At 36.6% G+C, this 23,837-nt stretch overlaps 2 protein-coding genes and 1 long non-coding RNA gene across 3 annotated transcripts; all 3 read right to left on the reverse strand.

Moving 5' to 3' along the window:
- Positions 1-1,787: 1,787 nt before the first annotated feature.
- LOC113168526 (M protein, serotype 24-like) lies at positions 1,788-23,332 on the reverse strand. The gene is made up of 10 exons (XM_026369598.1): positions 23,298-23,332; positions 23,060-23,185; positions 22,665-22,834; positions 21,947-22,012; positions 21,595-21,702; positions 21,355-21,459; positions 2,885-2,989; positions 2,633-2,674; positions 2,193-2,306; positions 1,788-2,051 (listed from the first exon to the last, which is right to left on the reverse strand). The coding sequence occupies exons 3-10, from the start codon at positions 22,686-22,688 to the stop codon at positions 1,902-1,904; spliced, it is 714 nt and encodes a 237-aa protein (XP_026225383.1). The 5' UTR covers positions 22,689-22,834; positions 23,060-23,185; positions 23,298-23,332; the 3' UTR covers positions 1,788-1,901.
- On the reverse strand, positions 4,263-8,049 carry LOC113168537 (myelin-oligodendrocyte glycoprotein-like). Its single transcript, XM_026369617.1, has 4 exons — positions 7,801-8,049; positions 7,026-7,140; positions 4,549-4,890; positions 4,263-4,425 (listed from the first exon to the last, which is right to left on the reverse strand). Exons 2-4 carry the CDS (start codon positions 7,129-7,131, stop codon positions 4,289-4,291), a joined length of 585 nt encoding a protein of 194 aa, XP_026225402.1. The 5' UTR covers positions 7,132-7,140; positions 7,801-8,049; the 3' UTR covers positions 4,263-4,288.
- On the reverse strand, positions 20,132-20,373 carry LOC113168575. Its single transcript, XR_003299470.1, has 2 exons — positions 20,313-20,373; positions 20,132-20,236 (listed from the first exon to the last, which is right to left on the reverse strand). It is a non-coding gene; the product is annotated as an uncharacterized LOC113168575 (long non-coding RNA).
- Positions 23,333-23,837: the final 505 nt, after the last annotated feature.

The raw sequence follows: 23,837 nt of genomic DNA on the forward strand, positions 1-23,837 counted from the left end.
GTGAGACCAGCTCTGCTCTATGGGTTAGAGACGGTAGCAGTGAGAAAGAGACAAGAGGCTGAGATGGAGGTAGCAGAGATGAAGATGTTGAGGTTCTCCTTAGGAGTGACCAGGTTAGACAGAATAAGGAACGAGTACATCAGAGGGACGGCTCACGTTGACTGTGTTAGCGACAAAGTCAGAGAGGCCAGACTGAGGTGGTTCGGACATGTTCAGAGGAGGGATAGTGAGTATATTGGTAGAAGGATGTTGGAGATGGAGCTGCCAGGCAGGAGGGCAAGAGGACGACCAAAGAGGAGATATATGGATGTCTTAACAGAGGACATGAGGTTGGCTAGTGTTAGGGTAGAAGATGTTCATGATAGAGTGAGGTGGAGAAGGATGATTCGCTGTGGCGACCCCTGATGGGAAAAGCCGAAAGAGAAGAAGAAGACGAAGAAATCACCTGAAATGATAAAGCACAGAACAACATCTTATTCTAAGGACATATATACAAAAATAAGTGAAATAATAATCACATCATTTTTTTTAATTTCTACCTGGAACATGTATCTGTGTCTCTCTAGTCTGGTTGATGTTTCTCTGTTGGACTCTACAGGTGATGTTGTTGCTGTGTCTCTTCTCCACAGTCACTCTGCTGCTGACAGTATAGAGGTCATCAGGACCTCTGACTGTCTCTGTAGGTCCAGCAGAGAGGATCTTTCCCTCAGCGTCCAGCCACAACAGCTCAGGCTCTGGATACCAGCCTTTAGACTCACACTGTAAAACCACTGCATTGTGTGTCTGGAGAACAGGTGAGGAGACAGCAACTGGTGATTGGAGAGAGGAAAACAATTTGTAAAATGTTTACTAAAAGCAAAATGCTACATATGTAACACAGGGATTTGTTGAAAATTTCAATCCGAGATAGAAGTACTTAAATACTGTAAATAACAATTAATTTATACATTAACTTACCAACAACAAGTTGAACAGAAAAGTCTCGACTTAATTCTGGAAAGAAACATCTGTATCTTCCCTCATCAGCAGGTTTCACTTTGGAAAGTTTCAGTGAAATGTTTCCGTTCTTAAGTTCATCAATGAACAGAGATGTTCTTTCTCTGTACGACAGATGTTTTAAACTCAGTAGTTCTTCCCTGTCGTGCCAAACATGGACATATCTGGGGTCCAGGTCAGGTCTCGCCCACTCCACTGACATGTCTTAAGCATCTACAGCAGGTTGGAGGTTGCATGGTAAAATGATGTCATCACCAACTACTGCTACTATGGACTGAGTCCATTTCATTTGCCTGTACTGTACATCACTGTATGTTTTGTCATATTATTTAAATATTAATAATCAACTTCTGAATGTGATTATTTAAAAACTTCATATATGACTCATGGCAGTGAAAGGGATCTAATGTTTGTAGTATAACGCACCAATTCGCCACATTAATTTGAACCGTGAGTGATGTGTTTAATTTACTTCCACATGAGCAGATCAGGGCAAAGAAAACAAAAGCGTAGACAACAGAAACCATGAGGACATCAAAATGGAAGTTAGGAAGCTACTGCTGTCAGTTTCACATTTTCATTCTACTTCATGTCAACCGACACATTTCCCAGCAGAAGTGACAAACTTCTTCCAGTTTTTCAAAGGGAAAACTATTAGAAACATCAGATTTTGAAAGGTCTTCCACTCCAGCTTTTGTTTTTTATCTCTCTATATTTCTTTACAGAGGTCACAATCATTACTTATCACTAAAAAATACAGAAGTATTTATTTTTCTTACATTTGTGTTTTTAATACTGTGTACATTTTCCCTCCACTGGCTTCCCATCCCACAACACATACAATCAAACGCCTTCTCATGACTCACTAATCCCTCCAGAACCAGTACTGATCTACAGAAAGTGAATCACATCAGCACAGTGGTTTGTGATTTCCATCTCAGTTGAACTGGACTTTGCATATTGGTCTCCTGATTTGTAATAAGCGTCTGAAGGTTGGTTTCCATCGCTTGAATCTCTTCCTGAAGTTTCTGAACTTCAGCTTGTTTGTTTTTAAACTGGAAGAATAAAGAAAATAACATCAAGATGAGGAGCATGTTTTATTGTTAAAGCTTATTTGAACAGAGAAAAACTAAAATCAAAAGTAAGTAGCTGACTATCTTTAAATTACTATTTTGAGACAGAATACAAACACAAACCTTGTTGATTTTAGTCTGTGACTCTGTCTCTGTCGTCTCCAGCTGCTTCTTTAGTGACTCCACATCTCTTTCAACCTCAGTTATTTTCTTCTGATGTTCCTCGATGGTGGAACTCTGAACCAGAGAAGACAAGTGAACATACAACAGGGTGAACTCTGATTATTCATAAACAACAAGTGAAAAAGCCCAGAACACTATTGAAGTTGGAGAAATATGTTACATATTATATTGTACTATAATGTTGTACGTTTTTTCAGGCCTGCTGCAAATAATCAAGAATCAAGTCAAAAAGTTACTAACAGCTAAGACTGTGGGTCTCAATAAATTAATTGCTGTTGTTGTTTGTTGTCATTGTCATGGATTGATTGGTTGTTTGTTTGTTATTTTTAATAACAGGTACACTCAAAATGTGTTGCTACATTTCTACCACAGGTACTTACCCAAGTGAACCAGGAATGTTGTACTGCTTTGATACTTTCGAGCTGTGAGGGAGAAAGACATGAAGAGACACCATGTTACCATATCAGATCATACATGTGATAATACAAACCAGAATCTTCATGAACAGTCAAGTGGGTGTTTATCTGCAGAACGTAATTGAACCAGGTGTATTTGATCCAGTCAGTGTGTTTCTGACAGCAGAGATGATCAGACATTTATAAATACAGAAGGATCAGTATTAAGAAATGAACCTCTTTGTTCTTGTTCTCCAGTTGGTTCTTCAGAGTCTGCAGGTTCTCCTCTATGTTCTGATTCTCTTCCTGCAGCTGCTGCAGCTCAGCTTGTTTCTTTTCAACCTGGGAGGACGGTGAGACAGAATGAGGAATATGTTCAATTATTAACATTTAAAATGTTCCTAAAGTATACTTGATTAACGTAATTGTCAAGTTTTCTGGACTGCATGTTTGCAGTGAGTTTTTTTGAAATCAACCTCGAGTCCTCCAGCGTTCTTGGTAATTCTCCGTGATTGTTCCTTCCTCTCACTGCTCTTTCACCGGGAAAGTGAAATAAATGAGAAATGTGTTCAATTATTAACATTTAATATTTTAAATTACTTTTAACTTATTGTCAGTCTGGACTTGTTTGCACTGAGTATTTGAATCAACGCAAGCAAACTGTAATACCGTTGTTCCTTTCTGCACCATTAGTGACATAAAAATGATTTCTTTAAATTCCTTCATCATGGTCTCCAGCTATTCTTAAGTTTCCCATGCTTTTTTTCTATTCCCTCCCCTTTGGCTTGGTAAATGCTAGAATTGCTATGTTTGAAGTCCCAGGTTTGTCTTCTGTCATTTAAATATTTCTCTCAAACAACAATAAAATATTTTTTTGGAAAATCAAATTACTGTTATTTCCCTATTTTGTTTACCTTTATTTCCTAATAAATGTCATCCCCACTTTAGTCCTAAACTCTGTATTCCCTCAAACATTTAATCTTTTTCCCATTTATTCTTTTATCTTTTGCTCCTGTGTTTCCAAGATGATGACGTTGCCCACCTCTGTAGGCTCAGCTGCCTCAACTTTCAAAAACTTTCTGAATCTTTCTCTGCACTTAAACCTTTGCGTAAACTTAGAGAAACTTAAAAAAAAATGCTGACATTTTACTCCATGAAACAAACAGCTCTTTCTAGAGCACCTTAGTTTATATTTCTTCTCCTTGTATTAAATGTTTTGCTTTGTACCTCACTTGTAAGTCATTTTGGATTAAAGCATCTATCTAATAACTAAATGTAACGTAAAACGTCTGCTGTTTCTTTACTTTAGTTTGGTCTTTATTTTCACCTCCACCTTTTTGTTAACCTCCATTTGCTGTGTTTCATTTCTTATGAGCTGCTCTACCTTGTTTTCTTCACACGGACATCTCGTGGAATCTGTATCAAACAAAAAAAGAAAACAATGTCAAATTTATCTGGTTACACTCTAGGAAATTATCAGCACATAAATGAAAAATGCAACTTACTGGAAATTAAACATTGAACTACATTTTTTTCCACACCCCATAACCCATAAAAACAATGACAGTTCACATTTTCAATTACAATTGATTCCCCTTAACGTCTGTGGGAAATATTCAACATTTTCATAGCACAATTGATCTATGACTTACTAATAATATTTGTTTTCTTCCAAAGAAACAAAACAAATAAAAGAAGAAACACGATGCAAACAGTCAAACTAACACCAACAGTGACAGCAACAGAACTGGAACTGGACGGGATGTTGAACAAATCATCTGAAATGAAAAAAACACAGAATTACATATTTTCTGAATTTATATAAAATCAGACATAAACTAGAAAAACTAGAGAACAATTAACATACAAATATAAATTCAAGTTTTCACCTCTGAACTTACCAACAACAAGTTGAACAGTAGAGTCTCGAGTTATTTCTGGAATGAAACATCTGTATTTTCCCTCATCAGCAGGTTTCACTTTGGAAAGTTTCAGTGAAATGTTTCCGTTCTTCAGTTCATCAGTGAACAGAGATGTTCTTTCTCTGTATGACGGATGTTGTAAACTCTGTAGTTCTTCCCCGTCATGCAACACGTGGACAAATCTGGGGTCCAGGTCAGGTCTCGTCCACTCCACAGTCAAGTCTGAAGCATCTTCAGCAGGTTGGAGGTGGCATGGTAAAATGATGTCATCACCAACTACTGCCACTATTGGCTGAGATGAACCAATCAGCTGAGGCTGAGCTGAGAAGATAAAGGTTTATATTTGTAGTTTCCAGAGAAAAATAGAAAAAAAACATTTGATTAAAGTCATGATGATCCTCTTGAATTACAAATTCCTTTATTACAATAAAGCCTCATTTTCATGTATTTCTCTAATATCATTGTCAATGTTTAAAACGTTCACAGCTGCTAATAACAGGTGAACTGTAAACATTATGTTTTTGGAAAATGCCAACTGTGGGATACTACGTAATTTATTAAACTTGAAAATTGTTCCTGCTGGTGCTCCGATTTACTCTGCTCCAGTCTCATACATGGCGTTGGAGTTGTTTTCTATTTCTTTTAAAAATGCAGCATGACAACACCGACCATGTTCTTTAGAGGATGTGATTCCTGTGATTTCAATATTAGCTACTACATGTGTTTGATATGAAGTATATGTTTATACAGCTAAAGTTCATTTTTAACTAAAATTAAAATGAATTGTAAAAGTTTCATTAACATTTCCACCCAACTTCTGGCTCGAGATCTCGTCGCTTGGATCCACCGTCTGCCCTATGGGATGCATTCGTTGACTGGAGTTGGTCACACACTACTATGATGTCGGTCCTGGCCTCGGCGGACGTCGGAAGCTGTTTCTTGGAGGTCTCGACTCAACGCTTGATAGTCCAGGAATGGAACAAGTCTGCCTGCAATAACTAACTGGACTCCACATTAACTTAAAGACATTAACTGTTATACTGGACTGCTGCCTACACAGCATGTAATCACCCATATGAGGATGGGTTCCCTGTTGAGTCTGATTCCTCTCAAGGTTTCTTCCTGTTGCCTTCTCAGGGAGTTTTTCTTGCCACCGTCGCCCTCGGCTTGCTCATCAGGGACAATCTCATTTCATGATTCATACACATACACTGTTCATGTACTGTTCTTTGAGTGTGTAAAGCTGCTTTGTGACAATGTCAATTGTAAAAAGCTCTACAAATAAAATTGAATTAAATTGAATTTCCAAAGTCTGTCATTTCAGTGTCTTCATTTTGAGGAGCTTCTGGCACCTTGACCTCTCCCTGCTGCATCCCCTTATCATGATTCCAGCTTACTACACTATATATATTACTAATACTCAACACTTGTGCCACTCATATTTAAACAGCTCTCCACTCTGCCAGAGTCCCACATCAACCTGAGGAAACACACTATCTAGCTTTCATTCAGACTGACTTCTTGTGATTTAACCCGCCTGATCTGAACCTGCTTCTGCTCATCCCTTCAGTACTGTGATTGTTTTCTCCCTGACCTGTTCCTTCTCCCCTCTGCTCTGTGCTCACCGTTTGCTTTCACCTCATGTCACCTCATTTCTCAGTCATGATCTCCTCCAACCATTCACTTGCAAAAGTCGCTGCTCTCCCTTCTTTTGCCTGCTGTCGTCTCCTTATCTGCCTGCTTCCTAAATACATTTCCCAGCATTCCTCTCTACGGACTCCTCTGCTCCTCTCTCCTGGCTTCTTGCCATGCTTTTAGTTGTCCAGATGCAATTATGAGTCCATTTCTTTATCCCAGTTTTTAGTTTGTTATTTATTCCACATACTAACTTGTCTCGTCCCATCAAAGTCACTCAGTTCCTGTGTCTCTTTCTTTCTTTCCCTTTCCTGTTGCTCTCTCTCATCCCACCCAAACTTCTCGAAACAACTCTTCATATTTACAGGTGATTCATCTCTAATCCATTTTGGCAAAGATACTGAGAAGAAGAAAATGAGGTGCGGTCACTGGTTGACACACAGATGCTGTTGGACTACTACCACTACTGGGAATTTAAAAAACTAAGCACCAGTAAAAAGCTGAAAAACACTTATCAGGTATAACAGATTATACAATTTAAAGAAAGTGTTAATGTACAAACTAGAAAAATCAGCTCAGTGCTGCAGCATCACAGCCTGTTTTATTTACCTCTTATATTATACTTCACTGTATTTTTGGTCATAACTATTTCATTATTAATACTAAACTTAAAATTATCAGGTTTCAGCTTCTTTAATGTCTGAATGTGATCATTTATAAAACATCATATTTGACTTTAAATGAAGGGAATCTAATATTTCCATTATAACACATACATTTTACACACATGAATGAAACCAGGAGCGATGTGTTTAATTTACCTCCACATGAGCAGATCAGAGTAAAGAAGACAACAGTGTGGAAAACAGAAACCACGAGGACATCAAAATGGAAGTTAAGGTTCTGTCTGTTCTTCACATGAAGCATTGTTGAAATCTGAAATAAATAAAACAAGGTAAAACTGAAAAATCATCATAATAGAGCAGAATATGTAAATAACTCATACAAATACAGACAATATATATAAGATCTTCAGAGAATGAGAGTTTTTACAATCTCATCATCTACAGAAGTTTAGGTCACCCCTATCTTCTTCTTCTCTTTTGCTGATGCTTTTCCCATCAGTGTTAACACGTCCATATATCTCCTCTTTGGCCGTCCTCTTGCCCTCCTGCCTGGCAGCTCCATCTCCAACATCCTTCTACCAATATACTCACTATCCCTCCTCTGAACATGTCCAAACCATCTCAGTCTGGCCTCTCTGACTTTGTCGCACAGACAACATGAGCCGTCCCTCTGATGTACTCGTTCCTTATTCTGTCTAACCTGGTCACTCCTAAGGAGAACCTCAACATCTTCATCTCTGCTACCTCCATCTCAGCCTCTTGTCTCTTTCTCACTGCTACCGTCTCTAACCCATAGAGCAGAGCTGGTCTCACCACTGTCTTGTACACCTTTCCTTTGAGTCTTGCTGACACTCTTCTGTCACACAACACTCCTGACACTTTCCTCCTTTGTGTCTAACCTGTATATTTAGGAAAAAACTGTTTTTATGCCGGTCGCATCGTTTTATTTTGTCACATTTATCCGCCACACCTTAAAGTCCGGTCCGTGAAAATATCGTCTGACATTAAACCGGTTCGTTGCGCAAAAAAAGTCGTGGAGACTGCATCAGGCCTCCTTTGGGCTGTCGAGAGGGAAAATCCGCCTCCCATTAGAAATGCTTCGTGTTGACCTTCAGTCTTATAGGAAAACGTCCATCAGACACAACAGGATCGTTCAACCACGAACAGACGAGAGATGGAGGTGAAACTAGAGAGGAGACAAACGCTGCATCAGAGCATCATCCAGAATCAGTCAAGCTTTCGTCTGCACAGGAAGTCACAAATGCTCACATCCTGTGACGTCTGAAGGTTAAAATAAAAATCTGTAATAAACGTCGTTTACTTTCGTGAATTCTCAGTTAACACTACATAAACAATCAATCAGTCATTTATTAACTGAGATAATAATTTAATACACGAGTAAGCAAATTGTTTATACAGATAAAAAGTTCTCACAGGCTGATCAGGACTGTTGTTTTCCTTCCTTCAAAATAAAACTATTTAATTAACAATAATTAACAATTTTCTCTACATATGCACAGGTTGGATTTATTTTACATATATACATCTCATCCGATCACACAGTGTAAGATTTTTTCTGCTTTACACTGAAATAAGCTTCTTGTTTCAATAGAACCACATGTGATTTGCTCCTTTTATTTAGCTTCTTCCCCTCATTTCTCAGTTGACCCTTCATTAACAGATTCCCTAGGAAATGAAAACTGTTCAGTATAAAACTCCACTTGTTGGATTTTTCTTCAAGGCTCCAGAACATTTTTTTTTTATATTATTTTACATGTAATTTAGTGGAACATAGTTTACAATAGCTTTTAGCGAATAAATGTCATGTGGTCAAATAAAACAGCTGATGGAAAATGAACAACAGGGAACAAAAGACAAGGAAACAAATGTTTTCAGCTTGATTGGTGAGTTTTTAAGTTGCATACTGAAGGTTTTTGCTACTGATGTTAACATTTGTAGAGAAATTACTTGAAACACCCAATGAACCCAGCATACAGCAGTGATGATGACAGAATAAATCAGCTGTGTAGGTCTTAAATTAACACAAAATATGTTATTCACATGTATGGTATATGAATTAAATGTTTCAAATGTTCTTCTAAGTCCCTCTCTATTACTATTTCGAATTGGTTTCATGGTTTTGACTCAGCAAATGAAACTAAAAATATTGCTTTTTGGCGATAATGATAATAATTAATACTGAATGAAAACACAAGAAGATGAAAAAATCAGAAGTGGGCTTAAGACTTTCTAAAGAGCCAGATTATGATGATACTTCAGGATCCTAAAAGACTCAGGTAGCTGAATAATGTTTAAATTCTGTTTAAAACTTCATTTCAACAATGGGTTAATAAAAAAACAAAACAAAAAAAAAACATATAAAACTTTATAGATCACATGATCTCACTCTGCACATTTAGCGTAGACACCGTATTCACACAAATATGATCGCATCAAACTGTATTCAGTGATATCTGTGTATGATTTTACACTTTTATATTGTTTGTTTAACTAATACATCAACACTGTCTCATATTCAGTGTCTATTTCAGGTTACATAATGCCAGATGTCTAGGAAATGTTACAGTTATACTGGTCTGCTGTGGCACTTTGTTTAGGTTCTTTCATGTTATCATTGCTTTTTCTCTCCATCAAATTCTGATCTTCTCCATGTTTCCCCTCCTGGGCTGACCCTTACTGATTCACATTAAACTCCATCTCTTGTTGATCTTGCCCACTTCTGATATTTCCTTGATCTTCCTCAACCTATATCAGCGCTTGCGGCTGTTCCTTCTGAGAATTAGCTATTAGTTCAGTTTTATCACCTTTGCAGTCGATTGTATGTGCTAAATCGTCTGCTTTACCTGCATTCAATGTTTGTAACAGTTTAAGATGGGATTGAGTTTACTGTCATGTAGCTACAAAGTTCATGCACACTTGTAATGTTAATATCTTCAGACATGTTAATTAAAGCCAGAAGTAAAACACAAAAATAGGTCAATGGCAGTATATTAATAATAATAGTACATATACCCATTAAAAACCCTATTATTGTTAATGTTTTCAGTTGGACTTTTTTAGAACAGTTAATGATTTACAGTTTGTGTAGAGGCAAAGTTTTACTCAGACATGAGAAGTCACACTTCGTATTTATTAAAACACTTTTTGACTTTACCCTGTTTTTGATTTTCTCTCTCTTTCTTTGGTTTCTTTACCTTCTGATCATTGTGACTGTTTTTCTTATTCTTATTCTCTCTCATCTGGATGTGTTTCCTCTTTACTTACAGGCATTTATGACTGTTGTTGTCCTCCATCGGTCAGAGGTCCCGTATCTTCTTCTCTTTTAACCTCCTTTCCTTTAGTCTTATTACAGTCAGATTATTCTTGTCTTGTCATTATGTCCCTAACTGAGAAAAAGATCAAATGGTCTCTGGCAGATTTCTATCACCAGTTTCCTATTTGCTCATATGTATCAGTACATGTAGAGTAACCAAAACCTGAACCATATGTTCGACTGTGAGGTTTTTCCAAAACTGTAATTGTTTTCTTATGCAGTATTAAAATGCATTTTGAGTTCTGAGTTTTCCAGTGCTGCATGGTTTTTGTTGGCTTTAGAGAATAAGAAAAATAATTAGCTAAATTCAAATACCTAAGAGGAAGTCGCCTTCCTGTTAAAGTCACTTGTTGTTTTTTTCACGATTCAAGATTAAAAAAACTTTATTGATCCCAAAAGGAAATTGTTTTGCCTCATTACCATTGTTCTCAAAACAGACAGAAAGGAAATGAACCACAACCAGGAAAGATCCAACACCAACATAAATACACAAACATAAATACACAATAACATCAATACCGAAAAACTCAATATATAAACAGAATATGTAAATAGATAAATGAAATTGGGTCAATATATTCACAGCAAGTTTATGACACTATCACTTCCCCCACCCCTTACAGAGGGGGGAGGAATTGTACAGATTGATTGCCACAGGTAGAAAGGATCTCCTGTGGTTCTCTGTGGAGCATTTAATGTTAATAAGTCTTTGGCTGAACGTGCTCCTCTGTCCAGCCAACACACTGTGCAGAGGGTGGGAGGGATTGTCCAGGATTGAGAGGAGTTTGGACAGCATCTTCCTCTTAGCCACAACATGTAGAGGGTCCAGTTCCACCCCCAGAACAGAGCCAGCCCTCCTAATTCAGACTGAATCAGTGTGTTCCGTCTGTTAGTGTCTGACGCCTTCATGTTGCTGCCCCAGCAGACCACAGCATAGAAGATGACGCTGGAACCACAGACTCATAAAACATTCTCAGCATGGTGCTGCAGATGTTGAAGGACCTGAGTCTCCTCAGAAAGTGCATCCAGCTCTGAGCCTTTTTGTACAGTGCTGATGAGTTCTTAGTCCAGTCCAGTTTTTTGTGCAGTTACACTCCAGGTATTTGTACTCAGACACGACCTTCACCTCCTCCCCCTGTATAGAGAGAGGGATGACAGGACTCCCAGATTTCCTGAAGTCCATCACCAGCTCCTTTGTTTTATTGATGTTGAGTTGCAGATGGTTGAGTCCACACCAGTCAACAAAACTGTCCACCACTCCACGGTACTCTGTGACATCTCCACCCTTAATACATCCTACAACTGCAGAGTCATCAGAACTCTGAGTTGTACCTGAAGTCTGAGGTGTACAGGGTGAAGAGGAATGGAGACAGAACTGTCCCCTGTGGAGAACCTGTGCTACAGACCACAGTGTCAGACACACAGTTCTGCAGGCGGACGTATTGTGGGCGGTTAGCGAGGTAGTCCATGATCCAGGAAATCAGGGGAGTGTTGACCTGCATGTTTTTTAATTTCTCGCCCAGCAGTGCAGGACGGATGGTGTTGAATGCACTGGAGAAATCAAAAAACATGATCCTCACTAAGCCCCCAGACTTGTCCAGGTGGGTGTAGGTGCGATGGAGAAGGTGTATGATGGCGTCATCCACTCCAATATAGGGTTGATAAGCAAACTAGAGGGGGTCAAGTGAGGGTTTAACCAGAGGTCGGAGGGACTCCAGGATCAGCCTCTCAAAAGCCTTCATGATGTGTGATGTCAGAGCCACTGGTCTGTAGTCATTGAGGAGGAGTTCATTGTTTCAGCTCTTCAGTAGATTCATTAATGATTATATTTAAAACTTATGACACAAAGATCAGAGACTGTGAATAGCCATGATATTCAACTCAGAGGTTTTTTTTGATGAATATGAAAACAAATGATCAAAAAATGTTACCATGGACTGAGAGGAAAAAAAAACGAATTGTTTAAATTTGAAAGAATAAAACTTTAAATAAAAATAAAAAATAATAAAAAATGTAATTCTTTTTTTACTTATTCAAACATCCTTATCAACTCACTCCATGGACACACAGTATATGACAACTTTGTACAAATTCTCCTGAAGGAAAGAATCTACTGTATTATACACATGAAAACTAAAAGCATCAACACAGAAACTTATTTTAACAATATGTTCAGTTTGGACAGTTTTATTTCACTTTACGCTTTTAAAAATCATTCAGTTTTTCATCAAAATCAGTCTTCACTATTGATTTGCAGCACTAAACAAACATGAGTTAGCTTGAAATAATGCCCTGATACAGTTTGATAGAGAGAAGTCAATGTTCATTAATTTACTGTCTGTCAGTAGCTGCATGTGAAGGTTGATGGATTCCACTTTGTTTGGCTTCAAGATAATTATGTTATTGTTCTTCCCGACACATTATTAACTGATCCTGAATTATTCAGTCTGTTTCCATGTTATCTTCACTTTCAACCTCCAATCAATTCATCATCTTGTTGTTCAGGCTTTTTGTAAATATGATTCATTCCATCTGACTGTTGCTGAAACACATCAAACTCCAAATCTTGATCTTTCCGTCTTCTCTTCATATCTCTTTGACCTTCATCAATCTCAGACATCTCCTGCTGGTCTTTCTGAGACTTAACTCTCCCCTTGGGATTTTTCCATGGTTGCTCTATTATTTCTTCCTGACCCCCTAAAGGTTTTGTCTCTGGTTCCTGTTCTGTGGCTTCTACCTGACTTCCTAAAGGTTTTCTCTCTGGTTCCTGTTCTGTGGTTTCTTCCTGCCCCCCTAAAGGTTTTCTCTCTGGTTCCTGTTCTGTGGTTTCTTCCTGAGGCACTAAATGTTTTCTCTCTAGTTCTTGTTCTGTGGTTTCTTCCTGAGGCACTAAAGGTTTTCTCTCTGGTTCCCGTTCTGTGGTTTCTTCCTGAGGCACTAAAGGTTTTCTCTCTGGTTCCTGTTTCGTGGTTTCTTCCTGAGGCACTAAAGGTTTTCTCTCTGGTTCCTGTTCTGTGGTTTCTTCCTGAGGCACTAAAGGTTTTCTCTCTAGTTCCCGTTCTGTGGTTTCTTCCTGAGGCACTAAAGGTTTTCTCTCTGGTTCCCGTTCTGTGGTTTCTTCCTGAGGCACTAAAGGTTTTCTCTCTGGTTCCTGTTCTGTGGTTTCTTCCTGAGGGCACTAAAGGTTTTCTCTCTGGTTCCTGTTTCTGTGGTTTTCTTCCTGAGGCACTAAAGGTTTTCTCTCTGGTTCCTGTTCTGTGGTTTCTTCCTGAGGCACTAAAGGTTTTCTCTCTGGTTCCTGTTCTGTGGTTTCTTCCTGACCTCCTAAAGATTTTCTCTCTGGGTTGTGCTTCATCTTACTGAATTTGTTTCTTCCCCATTTCCACACAACAAAGACAACAGCAAAAATAAACAATAGGAAAACTGCAGCAGCAACAGCCCAGACAATAATCATATTTGAATTGTTATTAGACTTAGGAGAACTGGGAACCATGAAGAAATCATCTGAAATGATAAAACACAGAATAAAATGTTTTTCAAATGACATCTGAATAAAACTGTTCAGAAAAGTGATGAAATCATAAACATTGTTTTTACCTGGAACATGTATCTGTGTCTCTCTGATCTGGTTGATGTTGCTCTGTTGAACTCTACAGGTGATGTTGTTGTTGTGTCTCTTCTCCACAGTCAGTCTGCTGCTGACAGTATAGAGGTCATCAGGACCTCTGACTGTCTCTGTAGGTCCAGCAGAGAGGATCTTTCCCTCAGCGTCCAGCCACAACAGTTCAGGCTCTGGATACCAGCCTTTAGACTCACACTGTAAAACCACTCCATCGATGGACACGTTTTTCTTTGTTATGGTGACAACAGGTGAGGACACAGCAACTGATGATAGAAGAGAGTCAAACAATTATAAAGTATTTAATATAAAAAAACTATTTTATGCTCTTAATAGTATTAGTTAAAAAAACAGAGGACACATTAAATTGTGTAAAGCATGAAGGAAAAAGCAAATTGAATGGGCGTTAAATTAAATAATGACTTTAAATCTGAACTTACCAACAACAAGTTGAACAGTAGAGTCTCGTCTTATTTCTGGAATGAAACATCTGTATTTTCCCTCATCAGCAGGTTTCACTTTGGAAAGTTTCAGTGAAATGTTTCCGTTCTTCAGTTCATCAGTAAACAGAGATGTTCTTTCTCTAAACGACGGATGTTCTGAACTCATTAGTTCAACCCTTTCGTGCCACACATGGACATATCTGGGGTCCAGGTCAGGTCTCGTCCACTCCACAGTCAAGTCTGAAGCGTCTTCAGGAGGTTGGAGGTGGCATGGTAAAATGATGTCATCACCAACTACTGCTACTATTGGCTGAGACGAACCAATCAGCTGAGGCTGAGCTGAGAAAATAAAGTTGTTGTATATTTGTAATTTCCAGAAGAAAAATAGAAAAAAAACATTTGATTATAGTCATGATGTTGCACAGGTTTCTTCATTACAATAAAGCATAAATTCGTTGTATTCTCTGAGCTCATTGTTAATGAATCATGTTAATAAAAAGGGCATAGCTGCTAATAACAGGAAAACTGTAAACATGATGTTTTCTGTTATGACATTTTTGGAATACTTTTCCTAATCCCAATCCAAATTTAAATTTTTTTCAATTACATCATTTAATGAGATGGCAACAATAGAGAATATGTTCGCAGCTAAATTATTAATGCAATAATAAATCATTTCTAGCAAAGTGTTAATGTACAAAGTAGATTTATCTGTTCAGTGCTGCAGCAACAATGTCTGTTTCATTTTCCTCCTGTTCTTTACGTTACTGTATGTCATGTCATATTATTTAATGACGAAGACTATATTTAAAATTTTGAAAATTCTCAAGTTTCAGCTTCTTTAATGTTCGAATGTGATTATTTAAGAATAACATATTTGATTTGACATGAAGGGAATATTTTTGGTGAAACACATGTGATGCGATGTGTTTAATTTACCTGCACATGAGCAGATCAGGGTAAAGAAGACAACAGTGTGGAAAACAGAAACCATGAGGACATCAAAATGGAAGTTAAGGGTCTCCATATGAAACACTGTGAAAATCTGAAATAAATAAAACAAGGTAAACCTGAAGATAATTATTATTAATTAATATGTAAATTATTTCTACAAAATACAGACAATTATACTGTAAAAGATCTTCCGAAAAGAGAGTTTTTATAACCTCATCATGTACATTAGCACCACCTGGTGCAACAAACCTAATGGTGAGAAACACTTTCACTTTCTCCCGTCTGATAAATGACCGGAGTCTTAGCCTCCGGTACTCATTGAGAAAAAAGCTTCAAAGAGGGAAAATCCGCTTCCCATTAGAAATGCTTCGTGTTCACCTTCAATCTTAGAGAAAAACGTCCCTCAGACACAACAGGATCGTTCACAGACGAGAGATGGAGGTGAAACCAGAGAGGAGACAAAATGCTGCATCACGCTGCATCAGAGCATCTTCCAGAATCAGTCAAGCTGCCGCAGGAAGTGACAAATACTCACATCCTCTAATGTCTGAAGTATTAAATAAAAATCTGCAATAAATGTCGTTTATTATCGCGAATTCTCAGTTAACACTACAGAAACAATCAGTCACTTATTAACTGGAGCTAACCTGTTTTCACAGGTTGATCCGCAGACAAAGACTGAACTGGACTATTGTCTTCCTTCAAAAAAATATTTAATTAACTATAATTAACTATCATTATCTATGTGCATGTGCAGGTTTGATTTATTTTCAATATCTACATGTCATTCTTTCACACAGTGTAAGATTCTACTTCTTCTTCTTACTTTTGTTTCAGTAGCACCACATGTGATTTGCTCCTTTCATTTAGTTCCCTTCTCTTATTTCTCAGTTAACCCTTCATTAACAACATGTTTTATCATGTTAAGTTAGATAAAAAAAACAGCAGGGAACAGGAGACAAGGAGACAAATCTTTGATATTTTTAACTTCACCTACCTGGCAATCGAGATACATTTTCATTTCAGCTTTTTTGGTGAGTTTTTTAAGTTGCACACTGAAAGTTTCTGCCACTGTAGTTTATATTTGTACTGAAAATGTAATGTGGTGTCAAAATTTAAATAACGTGAACAGCTGCTCCCAACACACAAGAGATAAAATAAAAACAGAAACCTCTTTGATTTTAGTCTATGGCGGTCTGCAGATTCCATGTTCTTCTGAAGTTCATTGAAGGTTGAAATTTTTAACCATATTAAGACAAGTGACTGAACATACAACACAGTGAACTCTGATTTTACTGTTCAAGTTGGCCATGCAGTAAAGCTGCTCTGCTACTGTACTCAGAATGTGTTACTGCATTTATACCATGAGTCACAGTTTCTGCTTATTTTGTTTTCTGCCATTCCTGTCTGTTCTCTAATATATGGCCCCCTTCTCATTTCAGATACCACATGTCCCCTGCATGTTCCCGCTCCTCAACCTCCATGCACCTTGTTAACCTTCATCTGGTTCACTTGTGTCATTGTCTCCGCCTCATTGCTACATAAGCAACTTCACAACTCTGCTCCCCTGTCAGTTCGTCATCTTCTCCATGAAAACTGCATCTGTTTATCTGAACTCGCTCCACTGAAAGACTCTCTGAACCCGTTTATCCAGGACTGTATGTATGACTGTCCTCCTGCCCGTTAGAGCAGACAATCTCAGTTATTGCCCTTTTTTTTGGACTCTCTTACCTGCTAGTGCTGTTACCCCAGTTATTGTATTTTTGTCTTTTTTTTTTTCTTAGACTCTCCTGCCTGTGCAGAGCCCTAAGTTTACACCGTTCATTTCTATGTTTATATCCTGCCTGCTGAATAAAGAACACTCTCCAGCCTGCCTTAGATCGTGCTTTTGGGGCCACACTTATATCTGTTACACCATGAGTACTTACTAATAATTAAGCTGTGAAGTTTTCTTTCGAGCTGTGAGTGGAAGTAGAACAGAACACGATTACCATATCAAATCACACATAATTAATTATACAAACTAGGATCTTTACTTCACTCCACATGGTTATTAGTTTTTGGTCAAATCTTATCATCACTTTAATCATAGTATTATGTTGTTACTATTGTTATTGGTCAACAGGTGGCGCTGCAGGTACTACAGCATTAATGACAGTGGCGTGAATAGAAAGAGTAATTTTTCTAATAAACATGCATAGTTAAAAAATAAAAATATAGGAACTAATAATTGTTTGTTGGTCCACTTTTTAATTAACTTGATTAACATCAAGGAGACTGGGTTTTTAATTTATTTATTTACATATTTATTTATGGAGGTATTTGAAAATCAGTTTCTTTACAGTATAACATTTTTTATCTCTTAATGACTGCTCTGTAAGAATGACTTTAGGTAGTTTAAAGTAATTATTAATTAATGAGACATTTTTTTGTTGCTGATTAGCTGATTATATTATATTTTATTTATTCAATGACTCTTGCAGAAAGTGTTTGGTATGCCTCTGTCATCATTTATGGATTTGCAGGTTTTAATCGGCATTAACAAAACATTATACAGGAGTCTTAAAACAGTTTCTCAAATATTGATGATGTAGATCAAGTGTCTTTATTTACAGTGTACTCAGCTGATTGATTTCCATAATGTAATAAATATTGAAAAAGTTGTTACTACCGTTTTATGATGTTTTGCTCCCAGTCAGCTGTTCTCTTACTGACTATTCTGGTCTCTGACTGATTTGTCGTTCTCACTTCATTATGAATACTGTATAGTCCTGTTCTGACCTTCACTTTGCTGATGTCATTCTGGACCACAGCCATCCCCTAAAAGATGTGGACGTTATTTTCCCAAAATCCTTTTTTAATCTGTCCATTTTTTAAGTAATATTTGAATTTACTGTATGAAACTTTACTTTTATTATATTCACTACAGTAGACAGTCCTCTGAAAAAGAAGATAGTGAATCAGAGGAAGCTAGCTGCATGTTTACAAATCCATGTACAATGAACAAAAACAACATTGGAGTTCATCAGGAGCAAGAAGTGGAAGTTTCAGACTGGACAAGTAAGTTTTCAGACTTAAACCCTAAAGAGCAGTAAAAGTCTGAAAAAGTTTAACAGAAGAAGAATCCAAATGTTTGGTAATGTTACAGTCTTGATGCAGTTATTGAAAGTTATATTTACTTTAATCTATTTTACGTCTGTCTGTTACAATACTTGTGCTCACATGAAAAATGAGTGGCTTCAAATAAAGGTGTTATATATAAATACAAATGTAAATTTTCTGTTAATTCTAACAATGAAATCTAAAAAACTGTTCATCATATGCAAATTACACCTTTAATAAATGTATCACTATGTACTAATGTACATCTACTGCTTTATTAAATTACCTGTAACTCAACTGACCACATAATTTTTTGTCCTTTTCAGGTTTTTCAATAATATTTCAAATAAATATTCAAAAAGAAATTCAGCTTTTCACTCGTTACTGCACTATGTATTGATCAGAATATGCACATCAATAGTAAAATTGTATTTCAGTGTCTTTGGCAGCACAATAATTTTGTAAATAATGCAAAAATACCACAGCAGGAAAAATATTTTTAAAAGTTTCTCAAGTAAATGTGCGTCACAATCTAGACTCTGACTTTCTAGTATCATACAACAATAAATAATATAAAATAGAGGAAGCTTGCATGGTGATATTGTAAAATATTAATACAAAATAAATGTAATATTTCAGCTTTTAAGTAGGAGGATGTTTGAAGGACCAATTTTACAGAGTCACAGTAAGTGAAGGTTGTTCACTTATAGTGAAGACAATAAACTAGAATAATTCAGTTTCTTGGTCTCCAGCTTCTTTTCCAGCTGCTGTCTTTGATCCTCACTCCTCTGTTTCTCCTCTTTGAGCTTCTGAACTTCAGTCTTTAGTTGATTCACCTGAGAGCAGAGAGAAGACAAAGAGAAGATGAGAGACCTGTCAATTCAGTTCATCACTATTGTTCTGTAACAGGATATTCTGACACTAAATAGTAAACTTTATGACAGATTTACAAATCTAAGAAAACTACAAGTCTTTGGTTTTATTTGTGTTCAGTTTAATCCATTTTAAGTTTGCTTCACTTGTCTTTCTTTTTTAGCTCATTCTCAGTATCTAATTCATCACATTTTCATTCTACTTCTTGTCAGCCGACACATTTCGCAGCAGAAGTAACAAACTGCCAAAACAGCTGAACATGTGTCTGCAGTATTTAAATTGTGACTAAACTGAAACCTGGAGATTGAATTTGTACAGATACAGGTACATTGAGCATGAAGCTTCTTCACTTCTTCTGACTATAAAATAATTGACTTGACATTCAGAAGGAAGTGCCAGATTCTGAGTCAGGTCTTTATTCAACTTCTTCCAGTTTCTCAAAGGAGAAACTCTGAGAAACATCAACAACATTTATTTTTATATTGTTTTTTTTTTTTTTTTGTACTGTGTACATATTCCCTCGACTGGCTTCCCATCGCAGAACACATACAATCAAACACCTTCTTATGACTCACTAATCCCTCCAGAACCTGATCAGCAGAAAGTGAATCACATCAGCACAGTGGTTTGTGATTTCCATCTCAGTTGAACTGGACTTTACATATTGACAGTCTAGACAAACAGAAAGAGGTTTCAATAGACAATAGATCAATTTAAAGTAGAAGATTCAACCTTTGTGTTGTTGGTCTCCTGATTTTTCAACAGCATCTGAAGGTCGGTTTCCATCTCTTGAATCTCTTTCTTTAGTTTCTGAACTTCAGCTTGTTTGTTTTTAAACTGGAAGAATAAAGAAAATAACACCAAGATGAGGAACATGTTTTATTACTAAAGCATATTAGAACAACTAAACACAAGAAAAACTAAAAACAAAAGTAAGTATCTGACTATCTGTAATTTTAGACAGAATAAAAATACAAACCTCTTTGATTTTAGTCTCTGTGGTCTCCAGCTGCTTCTTCAATGACTCCACTTCTCTTTCAGCCTCTGTTATCTTCTCCTGATGTTCCTCCTTGGTGGACCTCTGAACAGACAAGTGTTGTTGTTTGTTTGTTTGTTATTATTTTTTTAATAACAGGTATACTACCAAAACTACTTACCAAAGTGTACCAGTGATGTTTTTTGGCTTTGATTGTGTCGAGCTGTGAGGGAGAAATAGATAAATAGACACTATATTACTATATCAGATCATGTAGGTGATTATACAAACCAGCATCTTCATGAACAGTCAAGTGGGTTTTTAGGTTCAGGATGTAAGTGAACCAGATGTATTTGATCCAGTCAGTGTGTTTCTGACAGCAGAAATGATCAGACATTTCTAGAAGATATGAACCTCTTCACTCTTGTTCTCCAGCTGCTTCTTCAGACTCTGCAGGTTCTTCTCTCTGCTCTGATTCTCTTTTTGTAGCTGCTGCAGCTCAGCTTGTTTCTTTTTTACCTGGAAGAAAAGTGAAACAAAATGAGGAACACGTTCACTTATACAGTATACAATTATAACAGTCAGAACTCGTTTGCATCAGGTATTAGAATCAACTTAAACTAATGATCATACATTTGTCACAAAGATTGTATCTTTAAAATAAAGTGATTGCATTATATTTAAAAAGTAAATGAACCTCTTTGTTCTTGCTCTCTAGTTGGTTCTTCAGACTTTGCAGGTTCTTCTCTCTGCTCTGATTCTCTTCTTGTAGCTGATGCAGCTCAGCTTGTTTCTTTTCAATCTGGAAGAACAGTGAAACAAAATGAGGAATATGTTCATTTATTAGAATCAACCTAAATAAATTATTATAAATTGGTCATACAGATTATGTCTTTAAAATTAAATGATTGCATTATATTTAAAAAGTAAATGAACCTCTTTGTTCTTGTTCTCTAGCTGGTTCTTCAGACTTTGCAGGTTCTTCTCTATTTTCTGATTCTCTTCCTGCAGCTGCTGCAGCTCAGCTCGTTTCTTTTTTACCTGGAAGAACAGTAAAACACAATGAGGAATATGTTCAATTATAAACATTTAAAATGTTCCTAACAGTCAGAACTCGTTTGCATCAAGTATAAGAATAAACCTAAACTAATTATCATACATTTTTCACAAAGATTGTATTTTTAAAATTAAATTATTGCCTTATATTTAAAAAGTAAATGAACCTCTTTGTTCTTGTTCTCCAGCTGGTTCTTCAGACTTTGCAGGTTCTTCTCTATGTTCTGATTCTCTTCCTGCAGCTGCTGCAGCTCAGCTTGTTTCTTTTCAATCTGGAAGAACAGTGAGACAGAATGAGAAATATGTTAATTTATTAGAATCAACCTAAATAAATTATTCTTCATTTGTCATACAGATTGTGTCTTTAAAATTAAGTGATTGCATTATATTTTAAAAAGTAAATAAACCTCTTTGTTCTTGTTCTCTAACTGGTTCTTCAGAGTCTGCAGGTTCTTCTCTCTGCTCTGATTCTCCGATTGCTGCAGCTGATGCAGCTCAGCTTGTTTCTTTTCAATCTGGAAGGACAGTGAGACAGAATGAGGAATATATTCATTAATAAACAGTTAATATTTTAAATTACTATTTAAATTATTATCAGTCAGGACGAGTATTGGAATCAACCTAAGCAAACTGTAATAAATTTGTTCTTTTCTACACCCTCAGTGATGTGAAAAATTATTTCTTTAAATTGAAAAAAAATATTTTAAACTATGAAGAAACCTCTTTCATCTTTGTCTCCACCTAATCTTCCAGGCTTACCACGCTTTTTTCTATTTCCTCCCTCCTGTGCTGCTCCTGCAGATCTGTAGATTTTTGGGTCTTTAACTGAGGAGTGAGAAAGTTGAGTTGATAGAGGACATGAAAAACCAAAATTCATCTTAGATCTAGTGTAATTTTCTATTTAAGAGCAAGAAAAATGTTTCTTGTAACCAAACCTATTGAAACTTTTAGCTTGATAAATACTACGATTGCTGTGTTTCAAGTCCCAGGTTTGTCATTTAGATATTTCTCTAAAATTACAAAAATAAAAAAATAATAAAATTCACTCACTTATTTTTCCCTTTTTGATTTACTTTGTTTCCTAATAAATGTCAATCCCCACTTTAGTCTTTAGTCCATGTATTATTTTATCTTTTGCCTCTGTGTTTCCCACGATGATGCAACAACCCGCTCAGCTGATTCACACTTAACTTTCAAAAACAGAACTGTTCTGAATCATTCTCTGCACTTAAATATTTGTATAAATTCCAAAAAAAAAAAAAAAAAAGAACCTTAGAAAATGTTAAACTTTTACACCATGAAACTGAACTTTAGTTTATATTTCTTCTCCTTGGATTAGATATTTAGCTTTGCATCTCAGTTGTAAGTCATTTTGGATTAAATTGTCTTCCCAACAACTAAAAGTAAATGTAAAATGTGTTTAAGTCCTATGTTTAAATCTGCTGTTTGCTACTTGGAGCTTGGTCTTAATTTTCACCTCCACCTTGTTGCTGACCTCCATCTGCTGTGTTTCATTTGTCTTGAGCTGCTCTAGCTCGCTTTCTTCAGTGAAAAACCCGTCCTCAGTTGGCTTAATTCCAGAGACGTCCTTTATTTCTCCTTCATCACTTTCCTCCCACTGACATCTCTTGCAATCTGTATGAAAATCTAAGTGTAAAATGCATATAGTTACACTTCAGAAAGGCATCAGCGCATATGAAACATTGAAATAAAAAAGTAACTTAGTGGAAATTAAATTAAAACTACAATTGTTCACACCCCATAACCCATAAAAACAACGGCAGTCCATTCTACAAATGATCCCACTTAAAGTGTCTGGGTAATGTTCATTATTGTCAAAGCGCTGCAATTGCACTGTAATTAATGACTTACTTGTTATATTTTTATTCTTCCAACAAAACAAAACAAATAAAAGAAGAAACACTTTGCAAACAGTCAAACTAACAGCAACAGTGACAGCAACAGAACTAGAACTGGACAAGATGTTGAAGATATCATCTGAAATGAATGAACACAGAATTACATGTTAAATTAATTTACATAAAATCAGACATAAACTACAGAAATGTAAAAAATTAACATGTTGTACAAATAAAAAACTCAGGTTTACCTGGAACATGTATCTGTGTGTCTCTGATCTGGTTGCTGTTGCTCTGTTGGACTCTACAGATGATGTTGTTGCTGTGTCTCTTCTCCACAGTCACTCTGCTGCTGACAGTATAGAGGTCATCAGGACCTCTGACTGTCTCTGTAGGTCCAGCAGAGAGGATCTTTCTGTCAGAGTCCAGCCACAACAGCTCAGGCTCTGGATACCAGCCTTTAGACTCACACTGTAAAACCACTCCACTGATGGACACATTTTTCTTTGTTATGGTGACAACAGGTGAAGACACAGCAACTGAAAAAGGATGAAGATGTTTTTATTACAGTTACAGTCCAACCAGAACACCTCATGCTCTGGATATCAGCCTTTAGAATCACATTATTGTAAAACCACTCCACCACTATTTTTGTCACTTGGATAATAGGGGAGGAGACAGTATCTGATGATGGGAGAGAGGAAACACTAACAGAAACACAAACAGAATGCTAATATGTATACTTTTTAATATCATTATTTATTTAACATTTGTAAAAATAAAAAAAAGTG

This window comes from Anabas testudineus, chromosome 18 (genome assembly GCF_900324465.2).
Source record: "Anabas testudineus chromosome 18, fAnaTes1.2, whole genome shotgun sequence".
NCBI classification, from domain to species: Eukaryota; Metazoa; Chordata; class Actinopteri; order Anabantiformes; family Anabantidae; genus Anabas; species Anabas testudineus.

Coding starts and splice junctions, on each gene's coding strand:
- LOC113168537 (XM_026369617.1), bottom strand. CDS start 7,131: ATGCTTCATGTGAAGAACAGACAGAACCTTAACTTCCATTTTGATGTC. Junction 4,891..7,025: donor TCTGATCTGCTCATGTGGAG/GTAAATTAAACA, acceptor TTATCTTCTCAG/CTCAGCCTCAGCTGATTGGT. Junction 4,426..4,548: donor TACTGTTCAACTTGTTGTTG/GTAAGTTCAGAG, acceptor TTTTCATTTCAG/ATGATTTGTTCAACATCCCG.
- LOC113168526 (XM_026369598.1), bottom strand. CDS start 22,688: ATGGAGGTCAGCAACAAGGTGGAG. Junction 2,990..21,354: donor TGGAGAACAAGAACAAAGAG/GTTCATTTACTT, acceptor CCGTCCTCCCAG/GTTGAAAAGAAACAAGCTGA. Junction 2,307..2,632: donor AACATTCCTGGTTCACTTGG/GTAAGTACCTGT, acceptor TCTCTGGTTCAG/AGTTCCACCATCGAGGAACA.